We start from the raw sequence: 24528 nt of genomic DNA, 5'->3' as shown, positions 1-24528 counted from the left end.
TTCTCCTTGCCCTTTTCAAGTGTAGTGATGAATATGAGACACTTTGTTCAGTCATCAATAGATGTCAGCTACACAAACCTCTTAATAACAGTGTCCAGGTTGCAGCTGCTCCTGGGAGACTACAGGCAGCCTATGCACAGCCCAACAAGTCTACAACCTACCTTCCCTATTCCTAAGTAAAGGCCAAGGGATTTCTGGTTACCGCCATTCTACAGATAGGAAGATCAGAACAGAACAAACGGGAAGCCAAATTAACTCCGGTCAATTTATTTTCCTAAGAAGAGCTCCTTCTGTAACAAAAAAGATGGAGGAGGCTAGTCCCTCCTCACAGTGCCGCATCCTACTCCCCACTCCCACCCCACCCCAAAACCTCAGGCAATTCAGACATCATAGTTGGGATTCTTGCGAAGAATAACAAAGCCCTCCAGGATGGGTGTCACTGGCAAGTGCTCCTCTGTGGCCAGCTCTGCCCGCTCACCATGGGCCAGCAGCACTGGTGTTGTGTGGGTCTGGAAGCCAGTGATAGTCTTCGGTTTGCCTGCCTGGCCTACCACATCCACCGCCTGAGAGGAAGGCCAGAGGTTAGTGCTAGTGAACAGGAAAGTTGTTCCCCCAACCCTCTGGTCCTCAAGCCTTCATGGAAGCCAGGAAACGAAAGAGCCCCAGATCCCCATTCTCCACTAAAGCTACCCATAGTAACCCATGAACAGCCAAAGTCCCCATGGGATCGCCAAGCAAAGCAGGGACCCTCCCAGCTACTTTTCAGACCCTACTTACCTGCCCCACTCTCACAGACACTGGCAGGGGGCGCAACTCCTCATCAAAGGTCACAAGCATGCGTGGCTGCATGGCAGCCACAAGGCCATACAGTACATAGTGGGACTTCCCCAAAATTACTAGGAGAGAAAGGAAAACATAAGTCAGGGCCTGCAGAGACTGGTCCACTAAGGAAGTTTCCCTTATCCAATCCAAAGCTGCCCTCATACTTGATTAAATTTGTTCACCAGTAGAAGGCAGAGACAGAATTCAAGGGATCAATGAACCACATTAAAAAATGTCTATTGATTCAGCCACCATTTTGATGCACAGTAATATAGAACAGAAATATCATTATCGTCCTTTGATCATCAACAGCACTTTCTCACTTTTTATTTAACTAGAACACAAAAAGGACATGGTCCTCATCAGCCAAGCAAGCTCTTTTCAGCAAAAGACAAAGGAGAGCACTTATCATATTTCTCTGTCTTTTTCCAAGTGGCCATTTAAATGTGCATGTCCTATTCTCTACTGCCACTGGGTACATGAATTTTGCTCTTTGTCATCTATACTCCAATACAAAACCAAAGCAGGATTATGGCCCGGAAGCCGAGGCTCAGACACATACGAAGGAATCCTTTATGTATGTCAGAACAATGACCCACCGAACTGGATAACTGTTAAGCCTGACTTACAAAAGCTCTCCAGGATCTCACACTAAAGAGAAAGAATTCTAGGAGCACTGAATTAAGGATCTTGTGTACTAAGGCTTCTCCCTTGAAGCTTTGTGGATCTCTAGAGGAAAGGAGTTCCAGAATTAGACACCTAGAACTCCTCCACTTACTCTCAACTGTTCACATCTGAATGATGACTGAAAAACGGGGGCCAAAAACATTAATGATGGCACCTGCCTCCAGTAAAAATGAAATAGTCTCTTAACCACTGAAAAGTAATTACCGTATTTTTCGCCCCATAGGACGCACCGGCCCATAGGACGCACCTAGTTTTTTGGGGGGGAAATAAAAGAAAAAAAATTTTATTTCCCCCCCAGGTGCGCTGCGCTAATCCCGAAGCTTGGGGCGTGCGGAGCGCAGCGCGTCCCAAGCTTCTGGGTGCCGGCAAGGTCTCCGCTAGCCGTGGGAGAGCCGCGCGGCTCTCCCAGGGCTAGCGGAGCGCTGCGCTAATCCCGAAGCTTGGGGCATGCGGAGTTCAGCGCGCCCCAAGCTTCTGGGTGCCGGCAAGCAGTTCGCTAGCCGTGGGAGAGCCACGCGGCTCTCCCAGGGCTAGCGGACCGCTGCGCTAATCCCGAAACTTGGGGCGTGCGGAGCTCAGTGCACCCCAAGCTTCTGGGTGCCGGCAAGGTCTCCGCTACCCGTGGGAGAGCCGCGCGGCTCCCCCAGGGCTAGCGGACCGCTGCGCTAATCCCGAAGCTTGGGCGTGCAGAGCTCAGCGTGCCCCAAGCTTCTGGGTGCTGGCAAGGTCTCCGCTAGCCGTGGGAGAGCTGGGTCTCCCACAGCTAGCGGATAGCTTCCTGAAGCCTGGAGAGCGAGAGGGGTCGGTGCGCACCGACCCCCCTCACTCTCCAGGCTTCAGTGAAAGCCTGTATTCGCCCCATAGGACGCACACACATTTCCCCTTCATTTTTGGAGGGGAAAAAGTGTGTCTTATAGGGCGAAAAATACGGTAATTCCAGAGTTCACCATTAGAGGGCCCAGCCAATTATACTCCCCAACTCCAGGGGCCAATACTTACTGTTACGGACATCAAGGAAGGACACCAGCACAGTCAACAAGCCTGCCACGGCCACCTGGCTCATGAGCTGCCGATCACTGTGGTAAGGACAGAGAGTGAGGGTCCCTTTCCCGAGATGTGTTAGGCCCTGCATAGCAAGCAGAAAATATATTGGTGATGGGAAAATCCATGGCTGGGACCAAAGGACCACTCGCAAGCAGTCTTGAGGTTCATTCAACTTAAATGTGGGATATAAACCTAACATTTAATAAACACCAAACATTTGGCTATTCGGAACTTGCTGTCACTATGTGAGGAGTGTAAGAAGTCAGCAGTGTGTATGCATTATCATTCCAAACTGCTACCATAGATCTGCTCCGAGTACCCGGCGGTGGTGCTTCACCAACCCTTGCAGACCTGCTCCCTTTCCCTGCACCCTCTCTCCTAGCTTTCCTTCCTTCTACAGGAAGACAACCCTCCTCACCATGACAGAGATACAGGTCACAGCAGGGACTGTTTGGAAATGCAGGTCCCAAGACTCCAAATAATTTTCACAGACTGAAAACCTTTCATGTGGTACTATGGTGCATCAATATTATTATTTTTGCAAAGCCCCAAATCCCATTTCTTTCTCAGAAAGTTGATAAGCTGCTTGAGTTCTAATTGCTCTTTTCTATACATCCCCCTAAACTCCCATTCAGGGTTGCAAATGCATCATGATCCTGTAAGTGCTTGATGCATGGGCAATGTTTGTGGAAATCTTGAAAGACTGAAGGGTGTAGCTGAATATGGTCCCCAGGATTCAGAGCAGGGGCTTTGGTGCTCTGCATAGCCCCTTGCTCCACCCAATAACGAGCATAAGCAGATTACACAGTGCAAAAATACTGTAAATCTGCCCAATCTGCATAATTTTTTTAGAAATCACAGGCTGCCTCGATGCATTATTATTATTTTATTGCCTTTTCTTGCAGTTACTCTTTAAAATGCCATGGGCACTGACAGCATTGGAGAAATATTATTCGGAAAACAGGACAGAGGCAAAACTGAGGGTGGGGATTTTCAAATACATTTCTCCCCTCTGAGGAAAAAAAATGCATCTGTCTTCTGGTAATATTTAGTGGGGATAGAAGCACACCAAGGGGAATGAAAATCAGCACAGCAAAACACACAACAATCCCATACAGACACCCCCTGAACACACACCTCTGCAGCCCCCCTTCCGCCACTGCTGCAAAACCCTGCAGCCGTACTTCAAAGCAAGCCCATTAGCAACCCTAACCTAGTCCTGCTGCTGTGAAATCTCTGCCTAGGAATAGTGGCACAGTACAAAAGCAGAACAAAAACCCACCTATACTAAATTTCAAAAGTCACTATTTCTGCTGAGAATGTTAATCACAGATACAGCCTAATAATAATATTTGGTATATTAATCCAGCTGTTTAACAACTCTAAAGTTAACAATGCTACCCTCTAGCTTGGGGCAGAGTTTAAGCTGAGCCACTTACCTGGGCCAATCGCACCATGAAGAGGTTATTGGGATCCTTGGCATGATATTGTGCCAACTGTCGAAGCATCGCAGCCAGGCGGGCATTATTGGTACCTGTGAGGTCCGGAAAAGAGGGATCAGGAAGCAACTAAAAAAGTCCAAGCTCCCACAATCACATTCTGGGTAGGACAGGACTGCTGTTGCGAACAAGGGGGATTCCTCCCACCACTAGACAAAATGAAAAGGTATGCACGGGGAGGTTCCATAGGGAGTGCAACTTAGGGCATGTAAAGGAGCCTGCAGGGTAGTACAGCCCTTAATCTCCCATCGCAGAAAGATCCAAAAGATTTTAGCTTTGTTATTGCACATATTTTAACTCACGCTTAATGGGGGAGAAGAAAAACTGAAGTGAATGTATAGAGGGGCACTGTGGTCCACATATTTTCAGTTTTCATTTTAGTTTGTTTTCGCATGCAAGAGCCCAGCATCTGCAGGTATGGCCAGGAGAGACCTCCACCTGAAACCCTGCAGAGTCGCTGCCAGCCAGAGCAGACAAGACCAAGCCAGGTGGGCCAATGGTCTGACCATGTGTACAGCAGCTTCCTATGATGCCATACCAAAATAAATTCTTAGGTTTTTAAAGTGCCACAAAATACTTCCTCCCGCTTTCTCCGAAATAGACTTAACACTGTGTCAGAAGCGAGCCAACAGTAAATCACACCATTCAAAGTTGGAGTTAACTCTTTATCAGCAAGAACACGATCTGCACAGACTGGGTGGGTTGTCGTGCCTAATGAACACAGTGGTTCCTCCCTGGTAGGTCTTGCCCCATGGATCAGTTGCCAAGACTGAAAGTCCCCACCTCCCTATAGCCACCTAAATTCCCTCCTCTCCAGGGCTTTCCCCCAAGCAATTGGAGACTGCGCCTGCATGAATCTAACCTCTCCTCTGCACTTGTCAATGCTGTATTCTAAACACCAGAGCATTCTGGATCGTCAGAAGGCACTTCAGACCAACTGCAGGGATTTCCCATTGGCCCATGGCCTGCACAGTCACCCAAAATTCTGAACATGCTTACCGCTGCCTACCATGCCCATGGCAAAGATAGAGTTGTAGGACACTTCTGGGTCAGCATCATGGGAAAACTTGCTGAGGGTGTCAAGTATGTTGAGGCGGGGATTAGAGACAGAGATGAGGGCCAGGGCTAAGGGGACAGCTCGGCGAAGAGTGGGTTCCCCATACCGCAACTGTAGAAGGAAGAGGAGAAGGTGAGGCCAAGATTGAATGACACACGCAACCAGAGACAAAAATGCAGCCCTTCTGAAGGTTGCAGCAGCAGTCCAAGAGGCATCAGAGCATCCACCAGCTGCCAGAGTAACAAAAAGTAACTCCAAACTCTTAGCAGAAGGGCTTCACAGACAATATGTAGCAACCATCCAGTTTATCCACAGAGAAAGCAAAGCTAAAGTCTCAAAGTGTATCTGAAGAAGTGTGCATGCACACGAAAGCTCATACCAAGAACTAACTTAGTTGGTCTTTAAGGTGCTACTGGAAGGATTTTTTTTATTTTGACTAAAGTCTCAACAAACCCTAAAACAACATCTGTTAGATGCAAAGCTTTGTAGTTTCAAACTGCAACTCCTGCTCCTGCTCCTCCTAAATTCTCAGGAATGCAATGTTCATTTAGGTTCACAGCTCACACCCTGCATACGGCTGGCAGACCAGGGGTGGGAGCAGTGCAGCTCACAGGGGCAGCAGCAGCAGTATTTCCTTGGCTGAGGTCACCCTCCCTTTACAGTGGTGCACCAGAGTGCAAACCACCCAACAAGCCTGTATAAATTGTGATGTGAACCAGGGCCAAGAAATGTTTTGGAACACATGGAATGTAGATCTTGGAACTTGCAGGCAATGAACGGGATAGGACAGACTTTCACTTTGTTCCCCAGTGTCAGTGCAGTCCCTTAGGAGACACATTTCTAGTTCAGAATTCTTCTCTCACGGTAGAACTGATATATCTAGCTGTATTACACACAAACACCAAAAAAAAGGCATGTTGAAGCAACACATTCCTAGGCAACTAGGGACATTCCAGAGACCTAGTCTGATCTGCATTATTCACACAAGACAGATTTTTTTTAAGTCAAAAGGCTCTCCTCTACCCCACCCTTCCAACTAACAGTATTTCCCTTGTCATGACTTAATGGTAGGTGCTGCTCAAATTTAATAGCAGACCAATCCCTTATTTGTAGGGCTAAATGAAGAACATGGCTTGTAATCCTGGAAGGTCTTCTCTCTTTTCCATTAGTCCTGCAAAACTATTTCAAAATTGTGGCAAACTTGGCTTCACTGAGAAAGGAATTCAGACGAGGGGTTGGAACAGCAGGCAAGTTTATTCTGTTTTTCAGTTCAGACTACGGCAGGGCTGGCCAATGACACAGAACGATCCCTGGCTGCACACTGGATCCCAAGTGGCAATTTTTGCCCCCAAATGGAGAGAGCATATCCCCCACACCATCTTACTCACCAAGTGACCGAAGGTGCGCAGAGCCATCTCAGCCCCAATCTCTTCCCCCATAGCGATGAGTGCAATCCCCAGTACAGCTACGCCCTGCAGAGGGAAATACAAATTCTGAAACCACAGGATACCTTGTGACATGAATGAAACACATTTTCCCCAAAGCTAAATGTGGCATCCCAACTTCCTCAAGCAAGGCCACCCTAAGACTGCCTCAGAGCTTTTTATTGTGAGAGTAAGAAAGAAAAAAGGTTTCCCAGGCTAGTACTAACTTTACACTCAAATCTGTCAGTCCAGTTCTGACTCATTGCTGTTCATTGGTTTAGTTCAGGACTCTTTATTCCACAGTTGCACAAACACCCAAGTTGCAATATGCAGTGCAATATCCAGAGAATCTCAGCATTAAAGGTTACATAGGCAACACACCATATAGTATTGGGTCCCAAGGAGGAGCTTCTGGTGATAGGGGAGAGTCTTCAGTGCCCCATATGGCCCTCCCCATGACTAGCAGAATTAAATCACATTTCGCCAAACAGGAAGGCAACACCATCCAATTGGGCAATAAAATATTAGCAGCTAGTATTTTGAAGAAAGGCTATGGCTCAGTGGTAAAGCACCTGTTTACATACAAGCTCAATCCATGGTATCTCCCAACTGGGGCTGGTAGTGTCCCCAGTTTCAAATCCTGGAGTCACTGCCAGTGTGTGTCAACACCCAGTATAATGCAGTTTGCTATATTCCTACAATCATGACCAAGTGCTTTCAAATACTCCATGGAGTGAAAGAGCGCCCTTGTGCTGATTTCAAGATGAGGAAAGGACATAATTGAGGACATTACAATCAGCTGATGATGCAAATTATCAGCAACTGCTCCTTAGTTAGGAACAAGGACCCACACTTCTGGGCTGGTACAACCAAAACTGCATTTTAAGACCAGCTTTTGGTGGTGATTGTTACCATGCATATACAATTATACAACCCTACAAGCAAATAACCAATGGCATTTGTTCAGGATTTATTTTTTCATCATTTCTGAACATATCACTAAGCTGGTGGTTTCATTTCAAGCACAAACCTAAGGCAACAATTTAAAATTGTTTAAACAGACTTTTTTTGTTGTTGTCTTGTTGCACAGTCAATCCCAATGCCAAGGAGCAGAATCACCTTTGTCTATGCAGCTCTCAGCCCATCTGTCTAGGTTGGGAGCACAAGAATCAACCGTATACCAAGGCCAAACTGTTTGAACAACCAAGTAGAACCAGTTCCGACAGGCAGTGGCTTTCCAGGGTCTCAGGCAGAGGCTCTTTCCTATCACTGACTATTTGATGTTTCGAGTAAAAATGCCAGGGATTGAGCCTGGGAACCTCTGCGCACACAGCATATGCCACATGTTTGCCTTGCCCACAAGCTCCTGTTCTCTCACTCACAGCATCCAAGAGAGAGAGACCTCTCACCTTTTCTTAGACCAGGAACCTTTACCCTACCTGATGAGCCCCCATGTCGGCAGAGTTCTCTTTTTTCTCCTTGTCCTTTTTCTCTTTCTTCTCTTTCTCTTCATCCTTCTCTTTGGAGTCAAAATGCTCACTACAGATGTGGAGAAGCTGTTGCACCTTCAGCACATTGCCGGATCCTGGAGGAAAAACCCAAGACCACAAGTAAAATGGGACTGGGGCCTCCAACACCCAGTTCACAAGCAGCCAGAACAATGCTGAGCCCAGACTCACCTGCATAGGCACAGATGTCTACCAGCGTGTTGGCAAAGCTGCGGAAAGGCTCCGACACGACCTGCAGTGCTGCCAGGATTGCTTCAATGGCCTCACCCTTTCCTGTAGGAAACATCAGAACAGCAGCTCAAGAGAAGCCCAAAAAATTCTGACCAGAGACCCTTCCTCCTCACTACACAATGTGTGTGCCTGACACCCACAAACCTGGCCATAGTGAATGTGCTTACCAAGGTGGTTCAAGCCCAGGCCAAGAGGTAGCCATCTGGCATAAGTGTCCTTCAGCTCCGTCTCAGATTTCTCCATGATGGTTTGGAGGATGGTGGAGGTAACATCTCCATTGCATGAGCCCACAGCAATCATTCCGCAAGCCAGGGCTGTCACACCGGCCACCTGGGGGGGAAAGAAAGTGTCACACCAAAATCCTTGCAGCTGGAAAATACACTAAGGGCCTACAGCATCCTGTTTTCACAGTGGCCAGCCAGATGCCTGTGGGAAGCCTCAAAGCAGGACCTGAGCGCAACAGCCCTCCCCCCCCCACCTATGATTCTCAACAACTGGAATTCAGACACATACTGCTTCTGACAGAGGCATATTGTAAGCAGCATCCTGAAGGAGACCACAGAGTGAAAGCTATCCACCAGATTCCTGCAAAACGGTGCTACTTCCCAAGAACCAAATCACTGAAACACCTGCTTATTTATATTTTCCTGCAGCACACAAAGGGAAGAATATGCATGGCAACATTCCCCTTTTTCCAAGTGATAGCCGCCAATCTATCAAGGTAAGGTCTGAAGCAACCATTAAAACTAGTCACACTTTACTAGACTGAGCAGTTGAAACCAGGAAACACATCATTTCACGGGTTCAGCATTCCCTGGTTTCCTCAAGGTTTATACAAACCACTACAGATGGGATTTCAGGTAGCCAAGAACTCTGACCCATTCTCACGTGAGAAGAAGAGTGTCAAGATCATCTTTCAAACCTAGGCTTGACATATATTGACATTCAGAACCTCAAGGTTACACAACTCCTAGGTTGGCCTTGAGCATTGTTTGCCCACTACCTACTGCATGGCAAACACATTTAAGTGGCTTGCGATGACATCCACACTTCAGGGTCTGTGTTTCTGCAAACTTAAGAAATGGATAAACCTTTTCACTAATCCTTCCAAGCCAAGAGAGTCAAGCAGAAGGCTCTCCACAGGGATGCTTTTGGAGTCCTGTGCATCTTTAAAGTTGTACTAACTTCCTATCAAAATTGGATTTTGCTGGGCAACATGCTGAGGGCATTGGGACAGAATCATAGAATCATAGAGTTGGAAGAGACCACAAGGGCCATCGAGTCCAACCCCCTGCCAAGCAGGAAACACCATCAGAGCACTCCTGACATATGGTTGTCAAGCCTCTGCTTAAAGACCTCCAAAGGGGGATATGAACCTCCCCCTTCCCAAGGTCACTTGGAGAGGTCTTGGTCCACCTGCCTTCTCATTATCAATAGGTTAGACCAACAGGCTTTTACTAGGTTACTTTTTAGATTCAACATTCTGTTTTGGAATCTGGGAAGAACACACCCCAATATTACAACATAAAAGTCTGAGTCAGCTAAATGGCCCTCAGCCATTCACACAAAAACAAACTCCAAGCTAGAGCACAGAAACTCTGTTTCTAATTGCCTTCTACACTCCATGAAAGACACAGCCCCATCCATCCACCCCTGGGCAAGCAGCTGACCGAAGCACCAGATGGCTGTGGCACTGTTCCCTCACCTCCATGTTGGACTTGGAATCTCCCATTACAGGAAGAAGCAAGGTCAGGACATCTTCTCGATTGGAACCAGCATACGCCAACCCCAGCCTGCAAGAGAATACCATGTCACTTAGAGTGATATATGCGATGCTCTGCGGAGAGGGAAATGGAAGCCAAGGCAGGTCCTCACCCAAAGATGGCGCCGATCCTCATGGTGTTGCTATTGTGGAGGACATAGTCCGAGAGCAATGCAAGGGCAGGGTCACACTCGTTCCTCACGCCAGAGTTCACGATACCACAAGCCAGAAGAGCCCCCGACTATAGGACACAAAATAGGAAGTGGGGAGGCACTGTCAAGTACAGCGAATGTCATGACAAGCCTATACAGTATCTAGTAAGCTAAAAGGGTAAATTAACTGTTGGGTGGCATTATGTTAAATACTTGAGTTATGTAGTCCTTGCCCGGATGAATCAGGGCAGATGACCTGTCACTCGGATGCCTCACATGCCAACCTGATAATAAGAGTCAATGCGGACATAGATGGACTAGTGGTCTCGGTGTAAAGAAACTTCCTATACTCTTAAAAAGAGTCTGTCTTGTTATTTTGATATGACTGGATTGCTGTGAGCAGTTAACACTCAGGCTGAAAGGAAGGTCACCCACCTTGATGTAGTCTTCTGAGGAGTACAGGTACTTGTCAATCTGTGTAAGCCCCCCATCCACATCCCACAACAGGATCATCCCCAGCGAGGCTGCAGCACTCAGCATCCCTATAAAATAAATGTAAAAGCTGCTTAGGGTGAAGATGGACACTCTTCTAAGAGAATGAGAGGATGCATGTCTTGTTGGGGTTATGGGAATTTACACCGGGGAGGAAGAAGAAAGGGATTCAGGACAACTAGGAGGGGCAAGCAGCAAAGGCGGCTTAACAGATGATAGCAGTAACCAAAAATATTCCAGGCTTTCAGAGAACACCTTGTGTTAAAGTCAAAGAGCCTTATAGACTAGCCCTTATTTCAAAGCTAGGTGTTTCACATCAAGACACTGCTTGGCACAGTAATGAGATGTCTTTCAGATAAGACATCATCTAACTCAAATACTCTCAGCTGTGCAAAGTCAAACCAATCCCACATCAAATGGTGAGGGTTTCACACTCTGAAGAACTAACCCAGGGGAAAACATGGCTCACGCCTGGGTTGGAGTGAGCAATCTTAGCAAGGCAGCAGCAATCTTGTTCGTTTATGCCTTTCCTATTCACATATAAAGTAAGGGGAGGGGTCCTAAGTCTTAAAATGAAAAGGTGTGAGGCACCATCACGCACCATCTTCAGAGATCCAGGCTGGGGAAGTAAAGTGCCTGATGTGACAGAGGATGGGGAGACAAAGCAGGGGATGCTTCCACACCTATGCACACATTTCTTTGTAAAAAAAATTGCTTCCCACCCTCTGCTTTATGCCAGATCGATCTATAATTAAAAGCAATTCCTGGGCCACCTATCATCCATGCAGATGCCACGAATGAAATATAAAAATAAACAAAAGTGGCTAACCCCTCACTCCTAGTTTGGCCTGAAGCAACCAATTTAACTGAGCGAATGTCACACATGCAGCACTCCCAGTACCAATGAACGAAATGTCCCAAGCCAAAAGAATTCAAACCTCAGGAATGAAGTCCTTGGCCAAGAGCACCAAGTTAGAAAGCATAACATACAAAAGTATCACCAGGCCCTTGTCAAAAAGGTCATTCAGTCAAATTTTGCCACAGAAAAATAGTAGGGGAGAGCTCTCTGACCACCATCCCCCCCACCCCCACAATGTTCTCCCAAGCAGACCAGCTGCTGCCTGCTCCTCTTCCGACTCACCATGGTCCTTGTTCTTGTACAGCCACTTGTTGCCGTCGTCTGTCAGCAGCTTGTCCTGCCCAAAAGCAGCATTCACAAAACCGTTAACAAAGGACGAGGCCAAGTTCATGCGAGCCGAATCCACTTGAGAGCCGCTGCCGCCAAACCCTGAAGGAGCAGAATGCACAAGAGGGAGCCAGTTGAGGATGACAGACTCCGGTGTCAGCCTAGAACTACTCAAACAGGTCCTCCTCTCAGCCAGCGCTCCATTCACACTTCTCCCATTCATCTCACGTGGCAGGCAAGGAAAGACAGCATTTTTGCAGGATGAGTAGTCACCAGCTATTAAAGACACCTACACTTTCTAGCTGAATGATTGCTTGATTAATATAGAAAACTGCATGCAACAATGAAGACAAGACACAGCATTTTGCAGTAAAGCACAAGTAATTTGGTGAGCCTAAGAGCTCCGGCAGAACTACTTATTTATCAGCTTGGACTATCATAATACCTTGCATGTGGTCAAACCTTGAAAAGTTTGGAATACCCCACCTCTTACATATAACAATACCAGATCATCCCTGTGAACTAAGCAGGCAAGACATTGCTCCAGGTTCCACCACTGCATGCAGTTAATTCTTAAGTTTGTTTTATTCCAAACCCACAGTCGTCGCAAAATAAATGTGCAAATATTACAGCAAGCAGCAGTTGGCAGCTTAATCATACTATTCCTGACAACCCCAAGATCACTGGATAAAGTTATGTTTTTAAATGAATCTGCTTTTAAATGTTTTAAACTGTTTTAGAGTAGACTGTTTTTCTTTTTAAATTGTGGGTGTGTTTGCCATCCTGGGCTCCTTTGGGAGGAAGGGCAGGATATAAACTCAATGAACAGTAGCAGCAGCTAAACTCAGCTAGACTATCTGCTTACAGTTAGCCTCTACTTAAGAACAGAGATATTTCAGCAGTGATATCTGTGTGGTGGAATTCGCTCCCAAGGGAAGTTTGCCAGGCCCACTCTACTAAGAGCTTCAGAAGCATGCCTATTTCATAAGGTCTCTTCTAGCTCTGATAAAAGCTCACTGATTTGATGCCGTATAATAGATGCTACATATTACAATGTGTGAATTTTAGAAATTGCTATGATGATCGAGATATCAGTCTCAATATGCTATAGATATTGGTATCTAAGCTGCTTTGAGTGCCTAAAGACAATAGCAGTATACAAATGAAAATATACACATTAGCATGTACATGCTAATGTGTATATTTTCATTCAAAATCTAATACAGTGGTACCTCGGGTTAAGTACTTAATTCGTTCTGGAGGTCCGTTCTTAACCTGAAACTGTTCTTAACCTGAAGCACCACTTTAGCTAATGGGGCCTCCTGCTGCCACCACGCCGCTGGAGCACGATTTCTGTTCTCATCCTGAAGCAAAGTTCTTAACTCGAAGTACTATTTCTGGGTTAGCAGAGTCTGTAACCTGAAGCGTATGTAACCTGAGGTATCACTGTAGATATGTAACATAGCATGAAACCATTTTTATTTACTCTATAAGTGAAATTCCTTTACTGTAACTTGAATAAACTTTGGTTCTGCCATCAGGACCCTGATGAAGCTGCCTGGATGGCCACCCCACTGCTCTGAGTAGAACACTTACGGTTGTTTTCTAGATGGGTTTTGTAAATATCATCTGGCACTTTTGGCTCCATAATGTCCAGCTGGAAGGAAAAGAAGAGGTTATTCTTCTTAGTCATATGATGCCGCAACATAATAACATGGCTTTCCTAACTTTACAGGAAAGCATTACAGTGGTACCTTGGTACTCGAATGGCTTGGCTCCCGAATAAATCGGCTCCTGAATGCCGCAAACCCAGACATGTTCTGGTTTGCAAATGTTTTTCGGAAGCTGAACACCCAACACGGCTTCTGATTGAGTGCAGGAAGCTCCTGCAGCCAATCAGAAGCTGCGCCTTGGTTTTCAAACCGTTTTGGGAGTTGAGCAGACTCCTGGAATGGATTATGTTCGAGAACCAAGGTACCACTGTATAGCTCATCTCCACTGGGGACCAATCAGTTGCCATGATACACATTTTGCAAAAAAGGCTGTATGCCATTTTTCAGAAGCTATGCTCCAGGTCAGCCCACCCCACTCCACCCAAGCAAACTTTCACTTGGCCTCCCAAGTTGTCAGTCCTTTTTTTTTTTATAATCATATTTATTAAAATTTCCAATAATAACAGAATAGAAAAAATAGAAAAGATAAAGAAAAGAAAGAAAAAGAAAGACCAATTTTAAACCCTTATTTTCATAACCTTCTTTCTGGGACTCCCTCCTTCCCCTCCCGACTGTATTCCCCTTTCCCTACGTTGGTTCCACAAGTTCTCATTCCCAATTTAAACCTAATATGTTGTACCTATTAGCCAATTTAAATTACAATCTTAACATCACTCCTCATCTTTAACAAAATAGAACAAAGATTTTCCCCCCAAGATCTGCCCCGTTTCCTTCCACGAATTCCCCCTTTTTATTCCAAAACATGTTAAATCAAAATACCAAAGTTATATAGAAAGATAACAGATAGAAGATAGAAGAAGATTCCAAAAGTTGGTTACATAGCCTTTGTATTCTAGAATTCCCCCTCCCTTCCCCGGTTTGGATTCCCCATGTCCATCAGTCTGTATGTTGTCGGCCTGGAGGTCTCAAGTCCACAACCAAATTTTCCTCAATCCATCTTGCCGGTTTTCTTTGAATTTGCTTGTTTTGATGATGTTTAACTTCAAAAATCCAGTCTAATAGAGGCCTTTAATTTCCCTTGGTCATTGTTGCTCCTCCCATTATTCTTTCCGTGGCATAGTTGGTCCTTTGCTCTTTTGTTTCTTACTTTCTCAGGTTTCTGTCTTGTTCAGCTGCAAAACCACCAAGTTGTCAGTCCTTTAACCCCAGTCACTCTGCAGTGCAAGCAACCTACTTGCAAGCCTGTCTTAGCCTTCTCTTCCTCCTCAAGACACCACAGCAAAACCTCCAATCCAGAGACCAAGGTATGTAAAAAGGATTGAATCATATAATCATAGAGTTGGAAGAGACCACAAGGGCCATCGAGTCCAACCCCCTGCCAAGCAGGAAACACCATCAGAGCACTCCTGACATATGGTTGTCAAGCCTCTGCTTAAAGACCTCCAAAGTAGGAGACTCCACCACACTCCTTGGCAGCAAATTCCACTGTCGAACAGCTCTCACTGTCAGGAAGTTCTTCCTAATGTTTAGGTGGAATCTTCTTTCTTGTAGTTTGGATCCATTACTCTGTGTCCGCTTCTCTGGAGCAGCAGAAAACAACCTTTCTCCCTCCTCTATGTGACATCCTTTTATATATTTGAACATGGCTATCATATCACCCCTTAACCTCCTCTTCTCCAGGCTAAACATGCCCAGCTCCCTTAGCCGTTCCTCATAAGGCATCGTTTCCAGGCCTTTGACCATTTTGGTTACCCTCCTCTGGACACGTTCCAGTTTGTCAGTGTCCTTCTTGAACTGTGGTGCCCAGAACTGGACACAGTACTCCAGGTGAGGTCTGACCAGAGCAGAATACAGTGGCACTATTACTTCCCTTGATCTAGATGCTATACTCCTATTGATGAGGCCCAGAATTGCATTGGCTTTTTAGCTGCCGCGTCACACTGTTGGCTCATGTCAAGTTTGTGGTCAACCAAGACTCCTAGATCCTTTTCACATGTACTGCTCTCAAGCCAGGTGTCACCCATCTTGTATTTGTGCCTCTCATTTTTTTTGCCCAAGTGCAATACTTTACATTTCTCCCTGTTAACATTCATCTTGTTTGTTTTTGCCCAGTTCTCTAATCTGTCAAGGTCGTTTTGAAGTGTGATCCTGTCCTCTGGGGTGTTAGCCACCCCTCCCAGTTTGGTGTCATCTGCAAATTTGATCAGGATGCCCTTGAGTCCATCATCCAAGTTGTTGATAAAGATGTTGAATAAGACCGGGCCCAAGACAGAACCCTGTGGCACCCCACTAGTCACTCTTCTCCAGGTTGAAGAGGAACCATTGATGAGCACCCTTTGGGTTCGGTCAGTCAGCCAGTTAAAAATCCACTGAGTGGTAGCATAGTCAAGACCGCATTTTACCAGCTTCTTTACAAGAATATCATGGGGCACCTTGTCAAATGCCTTGCTGAAATCAAGGTAGGCTACATCCACTGCGTTCCCTTCATCTACCAGGCTTGTAATTCTGTCAAAAAACGAGATCAGGTTAGTCTGACATGACTTATTTTTCAGAAATCCATGCTGACTATTGGTGATCACAGCATTCCTTTCTAAGTGCTCACAGACTGTTTTGCTTAATGATCTGCTCCAGAATCTTCCCTGGTATTGATGTCAGACTGACTGGGCGGTAATTATTTGGGTCCTCTCTTTTCCCCTTTTTGAAAATAGGGACAACATTTGTCCTCCTCCAGTCTGCCGGGACTTCGCCTGTTCTCCAGGAATTCTCAAAGATGACTGCCAGTGGTTCTGAGATCACATCTGCCAGTTCTTTTAATACTCTTGGATGCAGTTCATCTGGCCCTGGAGACTTGAATACATCTAAACTAGCCAAGTATTCGTGTACTATCTCCTTAGTTATTCTGGGCTGTGTTTCCTTTGCTGAATCATTTGCTTCAAATTCTTCAGGTCGGGCATTGTTTTCTTTATCGGAGAAGACTGAGGCAAAGAAGGCATTGAGGAGTTCAGCTCTTTCTGTGTCCCCTGTTTGCATTTCACCATCTTCTCCTCTGAGTGACCCCACTGTTTCTTTGTTCTTCCTTTTGCTACGGACATACCCATAAAAGCCTTTTTTGTTGCTTTTAACCTCTCTAGCAAGCCTGAGTTCATTCTGTGCTTTAGCTTTTCTGACTTTGTGTCTACACGTGCTGGCTATTTGTTTGAATTCCTCTTTGGTGGTTTCCCCCCTTTTCCATTTTTTGTACACATCCTTTTTTAATCTTAACTCAGTTAAAAGTTCTTTAGATAGCCACCCTGGCTTCTTTAGGCACCTTCCATGTTTCCGTCTCATTGGTATTGCCTAAAGTTGTGCTTTTACTATCGCCCTCTTAACAAACTCCCAGCCATCATGAACTCCCTTTCCTTTTAGTATTACTGTCCATGGGATCTCACCCAGCACTTCCCTAAGTTTTATGAAGTCGGCTTTCTTAAAGTCAATAAATTGAGTCCTAGTATGCTTGGCTGCTCCTTTCCGCTGTATAGTAAACTTCAGAATAGCATGATCACTCGCGCCTAATGATCCTTCCACTTCTACCCCACTAACCAGGTCATCAACATTGGTTAGGACCAGATCTAAAATGGCTGTTCCTCTTGTTGCTTCTCCCACTTTCTGGACAATGAAGTTGTCTGCAATGAAGTTGTCTGCCTCTGAGAAGAAAGATTTCTGCCTCTAATGAGCTTGGGTCCCTGAAGTTGACTTCTGCATCCCAGCCCACACAACACTGCAGCCCATGCTGCATTATTATCATTACCATAATTATTATCCTCAAATTATTAACTGCCTTGTAAACAACAATCTCAAAGCGATGTACATTGAAAATAACTAAAAACATAAAACAAATAATGTTATTCCACAGAACAGGGTAAGCCACACTAGAAGCCCTGCTCTGAGTTACTGCAGAACAGGCTCCTGAGACCTTAGAAACTTGCAGGAGAAACTCTCTCACACATCACAGCAATCTATTGGGAGTTTAAGGGATAAGGTGGTCTCTCAAGCAACACACCCCTAGTCACAGGGGATAACTGAATAGCCTATGAGGCACTTGGCCCTTAATTAAGAGGCATTTCATCTCAAGAACAATAACTTTCAATTTTTGGTTGCAAAAGACAAAGGAAACAAAGTTTCACATGGTTTTCTGTTAAATTAAACCTCACTGCCTTGGTAAGTATTCCCAGACATCTCTAATAAATTTGGTATTTGCAATCAATGTTCACCAATCCGCTCCATTCTAAATGTGTCTTCTGCAAATCACCAGTGACAACTGCTCCCCTACATGATCCAATGGTCACTTCCATCCATGAGTGTGAGCTCACAGCAGTCTGCAGGGCACTCACCTCCCTGGCCAGGGCCAGAAAGTTGCTGTTGAGTTGGACATTAGACATGATTTCTGTGAGATCCTCATACTCTTCTACATCCTCACTTAGCTCCAGAAAGACTCCATGGCGACCCAGCATGAAGGCCATTTGCTTTTGAACAACCCTGCAGTAAAGGGCAGAAAATGCAAGCATGTGAGCACAAGGAACCGTGCATGCAACATTCCATTCCTCACATAACAAGGCTTGCAGAAACCTCACTAGTATCTTCCTAGCTTTCAGCCAAAAAAAGAACTATAGACCAGGTTTAGAGCAAGTAATTTGTGTATTTAAGGCATCATGGAGATGCCAGGAATGGAACGAGTGAATTTCTGCATGCAAATCAGTTACTCTACCATTAAACTATGACCTTTCAGGTGTGGCCAGTTTAAGTGGTCATGGCCAATTTTTAATTTTTTAAAAATCAAATTCTGGAAGAACTTTGAGGGGGAGGTTCACAAAAACCTTTTGGCATCACAAAATCACAGCAGGGGACCAATGTCAGCGGTCAGCAAAAAAATAAAGGTAATTAAAAAAACTAAATGAAAACTTTGGTAGGGTCACAGAAAACATTTTGGGAACCCAGATGTGGCCTGTGGGATGCAGTTCATCCACTCCTTGCTTATCAGTTCTAAGGCCATTCCCCACCCTGACCTGTGATTTAAGTGAGAATAACCACACCAGCATTGCTCACTCGCATCTGGCCTTCTCACTACTTATCTGCTCTCCTTTTCCTCCAACAACCTGGACCTCTGTGACAACACCCAGCCCTAGACAAGGTCCCCACATACACATCTTTGCAGGAGATGAAGATGTTCTCTGCCAGTTCCATGTCATTCAGCATGAGAGCCAGGCGCAGGGCTTCTGGGTAGCGATTGAATTTTCGGAAGATGCTGAGGGCACAGCGGAGGAGGGCAGAGTTTTCCGGCTCAGGGACATAGCTAACACAGCTGCAAGAGACAGGGAGGGAGATGATGAAGTTTGGGTGGTATCAACATGGTGGGCAAACCCTTTCCTCGGTAATGGATGAGAAGGCAATCGCTACAACATTCGGGGGGAACACCGTACCTGTATGCACAGCAAAATATTTGCCATCACACACACACACACACACACACACACACACACACACATTGTTGAAGCAGCCAGAAATCTCAATGGCTAGTAAATAAGATCCACGTTTATGAGTGTTACCAGACTCAAGGGGCATCCCAGTTCAAATTGTGACAATAAAACACTTTACTTAAAGATGGATTAGCTACACCACAGTGAATATTCAACAAGAACTTCAGTTCTGTGAGCCAAGACAAGAGATCAATTCACTCTGCAGACACTCTTAGGCCAAAGCTACACATTATTTGCCAGCTTACATTTCCTATTGTTTAACTGTAACTTTTCCACTGCAAGGTGGTGATGGCACAATTTACAAGAGGGTGAAGCAGTGAATGGGAGAAAGGTATTTAACCCTGCCTCCACTCATCACCTTTCCACAAGTCCCCCATTGGGATTTTATTGCCAACAATAAAATTGTTGGAAGCTCAACTGTAGAGAATAGAATGAACTGCACTGGAAAAGAGGTAAGCAAGGGCTAAACCCCCTCCTCCAATTGCCCTTTTAGTCCTGTAAATTGTCCGCTACCAAATGATACATTGCAAAGGTGGAGAGATGGGTGGGCATTTGGAAACACAAGCTAGCCCATGTGGTTCCAGCCTTCGTTTGAAGTGCACTGCAGTGTCATAATCAAAACTGGAATGCAAAGATCAGTTGACTGTGAAGTAACAGAACAATACCTCCACTTTCAAAGCTCTCCATCTTGTACTCTCTTAAACCTTTACACTTCCCACCCTGCACAAGCTCATCTCCTTTTAGCCCTCAGCTGCTGTTTTTCAGAATGTTCTTCTCTGGCCTCTATACCTGCAAATATACTATACCCGCCACTCTTCATCAGGCTGCTCCCCTCCATTTTCCAAGTCCTTCTGTGTGATCCTACAGGGTCTTGGCTAATTATTTGTTGCCATACCAGGTGCCTCTCATGCAGTTACACCTCAAGATCCAAAGGCTGGCTTTCTTAGTTCCACAGATTTTTTTAAAAAAACTAGGTATCCTCTACATTACCAAACCAAAGAACTAGATCTCATTATTGCTGTCCTCCACTTAATAGTCTCTGTGGAGACAAGAAGGTTCTGAATACACCAACTTCCTTAAGCCCAAGTCTCCATCCTAGCTCAGCAGAGCAGTTCACACACACACACACACCACAGAACCAAACACCACAGTTCCCTCACCTTGTCAGATAGAGGCAGACTTTGGCATAGGCGTTGTCATCAATATACTCCTCCAGCATGTCCATCTGCTCAATCTCCATAAGCAAGTCACAGGCCTCGTGCTCTGCATTGTGTGCCATGTTGTATGGCACAATCTCCTTCACTAGGGTCAGAAGAGTGTCCTTCTGGGTCTTGTCTGCCTCATCTATTTCTTGCCATTCCTTGGCCACCTCACCAGCCAAGTGTCTGTAGAGGAAGAAACAGCGGGAAGAGTCACAACAGAAGCAATATTTATTCATCTCTTTTCCGGCAGGTTCATCTTGTTTCTGGCAGGATTTATAACCTACGTTTGACCAGCTGTTCTCAAAGCAGGTTGCAAATGAAGCAAAACTGCCAATATAATTATAGCAATAGCAACAATAATAAAAAATATAATTGTAAAAAATCATATTGTTTAGCGTGGCGACACCTACCCTTTGGAACTCCCTGCCTATCGAGATCAAGGAGGTGCCTTCATTTTACACTTTCTGGCACCTACTAAAGATTCCCAGATGCTTAGAAAGTTCAGTTAATTTTAATCTGCTTTAGCATTTTAGCTTTTGTACGTTTTAAAGTAGCGTAAATTTATCTTGATTTTATTGTCGTATCTTTTCAATAAACTGCTTTTGAGCGTGTTTTACAATCAAGCAATGTATAAATTTTATAATTAAATAATTAATTCTTTGACCTGATAAAAGCATATTAGCTTGGCAATGGAAAACAGCACTGAGCTGCTGTAAGAATTTGATGAAGCAGTTCTGTGGAAGCTAAGCTGGTCCACCTAGTTCCTGGATGGGAGATCTCACCTGGGAACCCTATGCATACCTCCTGGAGTTACCCAGAAGGTGGCATTTCAGTTAATAATAATTAAAATACAAAAAAATACACCCCAGAGTTTCAGTAAAGTCAAATATCTCCATTTGTTGCTTACCTGACATATTCATGCCCCCACGAGGCCAAGGGTTCCTGGGATCCTACCAGCCGGTACTTTAGACACTCTCGCTCTCCACTCATTGTCATGGCCAAAACTGAGATTATGTCAGCGGCAAATCGCTGTGGGCAGAAAGCAAGTGTTAGAGATGCATCATATGGTCAACCATGAATATGGTTGGTATAAATTGAAGAACAGCAGAACTGAAAACAATATTATAATTTGCATCTTCCCCAGTTCAAAATATGTCTCCCTGAATCAGACCAAAGCTGCATCTAATCCAGTACTCTGTTCTCATAGGGGCCAACCAAATACCTAAGGCACAATGCTTCAAGGTAAAGGTTGTTCACTTCTTTCCAAAGAACAAACAACAGCACCAACTCCACTAAATACTAGTCCTCCCACTGCAAACACAGGAAGTGGGCTTGCAATCCATACCAGAAGGGCATCTTTCTTTCTTTTCAAATAAATTTAATGCACTTGCAATCCACATTCGCTTTAGCAGCACTGGGAGAGATGAAAGCAAGACTTGAGATGACATCTAACACTTTCTCAGGCCAAACAATGTTACATACCTTGTTCTCCCCAGCAGCCATAGCCTCATAGATCTCCTTCAGCTTGCCATAATGTGGCCGCAGAAACTTCAGGGGTTTGGGTACAGAAGTCATGGAGGTTGTGGAAGAACGGATCTGCCTGCGTAGCTCTTCCAGTGCAGGTCGATAGAGAGCGGTGTCATGCTCCTACAATAAAATCAGTTGCTATCAGGAGTGGGAGGGGATCAAACAACAACACCCAAACACCACTTCCAAGACCGCCTCTTTATATCTAATAGTGTCAATGTGAGTCAACATACATCTTTGCCACCAGAAACCCACATACAGTTACTGGAAACAGACACAGGTAACTTTTTGCAGACAATAACCTTCTTAAGAACCTGCCCAAGCCCTGAGATCTTCATCAGACTCTCTCCTGGTGTCCCAGGTGGCAACCAAGGAAAGCTTTTTTTTTTTTGTAACGATACCACACTTATGGAATATAGTAGCTAGGAAACAAACAAACCCCACACACAATTTCAAAGGCCATACATTGTTTAATTAGCCGAAGGCCTGGGAGAAGAGAAGAGAAGAGTAGAGAATTTGTTTTGACTGGTGGAGGTAGAGTGGGGAGAATGAGGACTGTTACCAACACAGCCTGCAGACTCCACCATGCACTCTACCTTTCCAGAGAGTGACTGCACCACACAGTGATCTATACTACTGATGTAGAAAAACATAATGCTTTACCATTTAACTTCTGCATGCTCCCAGTCAAGAACAGGGAACTTACCCCCAAGCGCTCCACAAGCATCTCCAGCTCATCCTGTAACTGTTTGTCTTCTTCAGACTGTAAGGAATTAAGGAAAGATGTGAAACTTCAGGCCTCTTGGAAAACCTGTACTGTTGGCGACCATTTTGCACATGTCCAATTGACAATGTGCGGATCCTTTTGGACCCGGAAGAGGGCAGAACAGGGGCAAGCTTCTGCATGCTCTACCAACAGGTGCAGGGGCCAGGAACAACACCCCCATGCAAAATCTTATCCTGTACTAGAAAATCAACTAGACCTTTCAGTTGCTCTGAAGTGCAACTGATGTTTGCAGCAATATGCAGTGGGAGGTGGTGCTCGCTTTCTCCTAGCCCAAAAGATCCTCAGCTGTTGGGCAAAACTGCTGATAAACATTTTCAGAAAATGGGGGGAAGTGACAGGAAGCACCGAGACTGCCTAAAACACCTAGGAAGATAGTTAAACAGATTTGTCGCCAGCACTGGACTAGACTAACTACCAACTTGAGGAGGCTTTAATTTAAGTTAGATGAAGGACCAGTCTTAATTCTGTGCAATTCCCTTCCCTATTAAGGAATAATGCCATATCTAACCCATTTTCATTTTGCTCACCTAGGAAGAAACCATCAGATCTTAAACTCTTAACACACCCGCTCAGGTTCATTTGCCCAGATACAACCTTCCTGCCCCTAGGAACAGAAGGAGGGCCTCCCAATCATAATATTCTCAGCAGAGGGAGGGCAAGCCCACTTCTTACCGTGGCAGACATAACCCATCCCAAAGTATTGCAAAATACGTACCACTAATTATTGTCATTGGAATTTTTATTACCTCACCTACTAGCTCCACTGAGCAAGTGGTCTCATTTGGCATACCAGGAAAACCCAGGTTGTGAGTGCCCGCAGAAACAACACTACAGTGGTACCTTGGGTTAAGTACTTAATTCGTTCCGGAGGTCCGTTCTTAACCTGAAACTGTTCTTAACCTGAAGCACCACTTTAGCTAATGGGGCCTCCTGTTGCTGCCGCGCCACCGGAGCATGATTTCTGTTCTCATCCTGAAGCAAAGTTCTTAATCCGAGGTACTATTTCTGGGTTAGCAGAGTCTGTAACCTGAAGCGTATGTAACCCAAGGTACCACTGTATTTATTTTTAGTTTGTTTGTTTGTCGCCCATCTGACTGGGTTGCCCCATTCTATCCAGGCAGCTCAAAACAAAACAAAAAAAGTCGTAAAAGCACAATATAAACATCACACACTAAATACTGGAGAGGGGAGGAAATCCACATCCCGCTAAGCCCAGCTGTGGCTGCCAGAGGCAACCCCCCCCCCGAAAAAAGCATTCCGCACATGTTCAGAAGCACTCGCCTCTGTGAGGAACTCTGCACATGCTCAGAAGCAGCAGGCTTGCCAGAGAGCTCTCTCTGCACATGCTCCTTCGGCTCTTCCCACATTCCGGAGCTGACATTTACCCGGCTATCAATCACTGCCCACAAGGGAATTAACTACGCGGGGGAGGGGGGTTTGCGGGGGGTTTATGTGGCCCACCCGCCCCCTCGCGAGATCGGGGCCCGACGTCACGCGCCGCCGAGGCGACGGCCGTCCCCGCTAACTCCCGGCTCGGGGCCTGGCGGTGACTCAGCTCGGCTCCCTCCGGCGCAGCGCTCACCAGCTCCTGCTCCTTATCCGCCACCGAGGCGTTGGGGTCCTTCTTGTCCTTGCTCCACAGCGCCGCCGGCTTGTCGTCCCCGCCGCCGGGGCCCGACCCTCCTCCCGACTGAGACCGCCTCTGGCAACTGCTGCTCCCTCCGCCGCCGCCGTCCTCCATCGCCGAACGCTTCCTCTGAGGGGACGGGAGGGGAGCTGCGCAGGCGCGAGAGGGGAGGGAGGGGCCTAGGCGGGCCAATCCGCGGCGCGGTAAGGTAAAAAAAATGAAAAAGAGCGGCGGGGCGCGCGCGCCGAGTGACGCGTTACGTTACGAGGCAGAAAAGCCGGGGGAAGTAAGGCGGGGAAGGGGAGGAGCCTGGCTAGCGGGGATCAGGGGGCGGG

At 45.9% G+C, this 24528-nt stretch overlaps 1 protein-coding gene across 1 annotated transcript; it reads right to left on the bottom strand.

The window, feature by feature from the left end:
* Nucleotides 1–251: 251 nt before the first annotated feature.
* On the bottom strand, nucleotides 252–24340 carry PSMD2 (proteasome 26S subunit ubiquitin receptor, non-ATPase 2). The gene is made up of 21 exons (XM_081192067.1): nucleotides 24149–24340; nucleotides 22486–22542; nucleotides 21735–21899; nucleotides 21160–21281; nucleotides 20211–20435; nucleotides 18717–18875; nucleotides 17908–18052; nucleotides 13461–13521; nucleotides 11820–11966; nucleotides 10622–10728; nucleotides 10148–10275; nucleotides 9978–10065; nucleotides 8440–8602; nucleotides 8213–8314; nucleotides 7973–8118; nucleotides 6498–6581; nucleotides 5052–5220; nucleotides 3993–4087; nucleotides 2509–2635; nucleotides 778–896; nucleotides 252–563 (listed from the first exon to the last, which is right to left on the bottom strand). The coding sequence occupies exons 1-21, from the start codon at nucleotides 24305–24307 to the stop codon at nucleotides 381–383; spliced, it is 2751 nt and encodes a 916-aa protein (XP_081048193.1). The 5' UTR covers nucleotides 24308–24340; the 3' UTR covers nucleotides 252–380.
* Between the last annotated feature and the right edge of the window lie 188 nt (nucleotides 24341–24528).

Source organism: Podarcis bocagei (genome assembly GCF_964188305.1).
Source record: "Podarcis bocagei genome assembly, chromosome: 4".
In the NCBI taxonomy this organism is placed as follows: domain Eukaryota; kingdom Metazoa; phylum Chordata; class Lepidosauria; order Squamata; family Lacertidae; genus Podarcis; species Podarcis bocagei.
This window is presented reverse-complemented; position numbering and strand designations above follow the sequence as displayed.

Bases quoted from the DNA above. Each gene is read 5' to 3' on its own strand.
- PSMD2 (XM_081192067.1), bottom strand. From the start codon at position 24,307: ATGGAGGACGGCGGCGGCGGAGGGAGCAGCAGTTGCCAGAGGCGGTCT. The intron at 18,876-20,210 runs GTGAGGGAACTG...TGTCTCTTGCAG, and splicing joins GTCTGCCTCTATCTGACAAG to CTGTGTTAGCTATGTCCCTG. The intron at 8,603-9,977 runs GTGAGGGAACAG...TTTCCCCCCCAG, and splicing joins ATTCCAAGTCCAACATGGAG to GTGGCCGGTGTGACAGCCCT.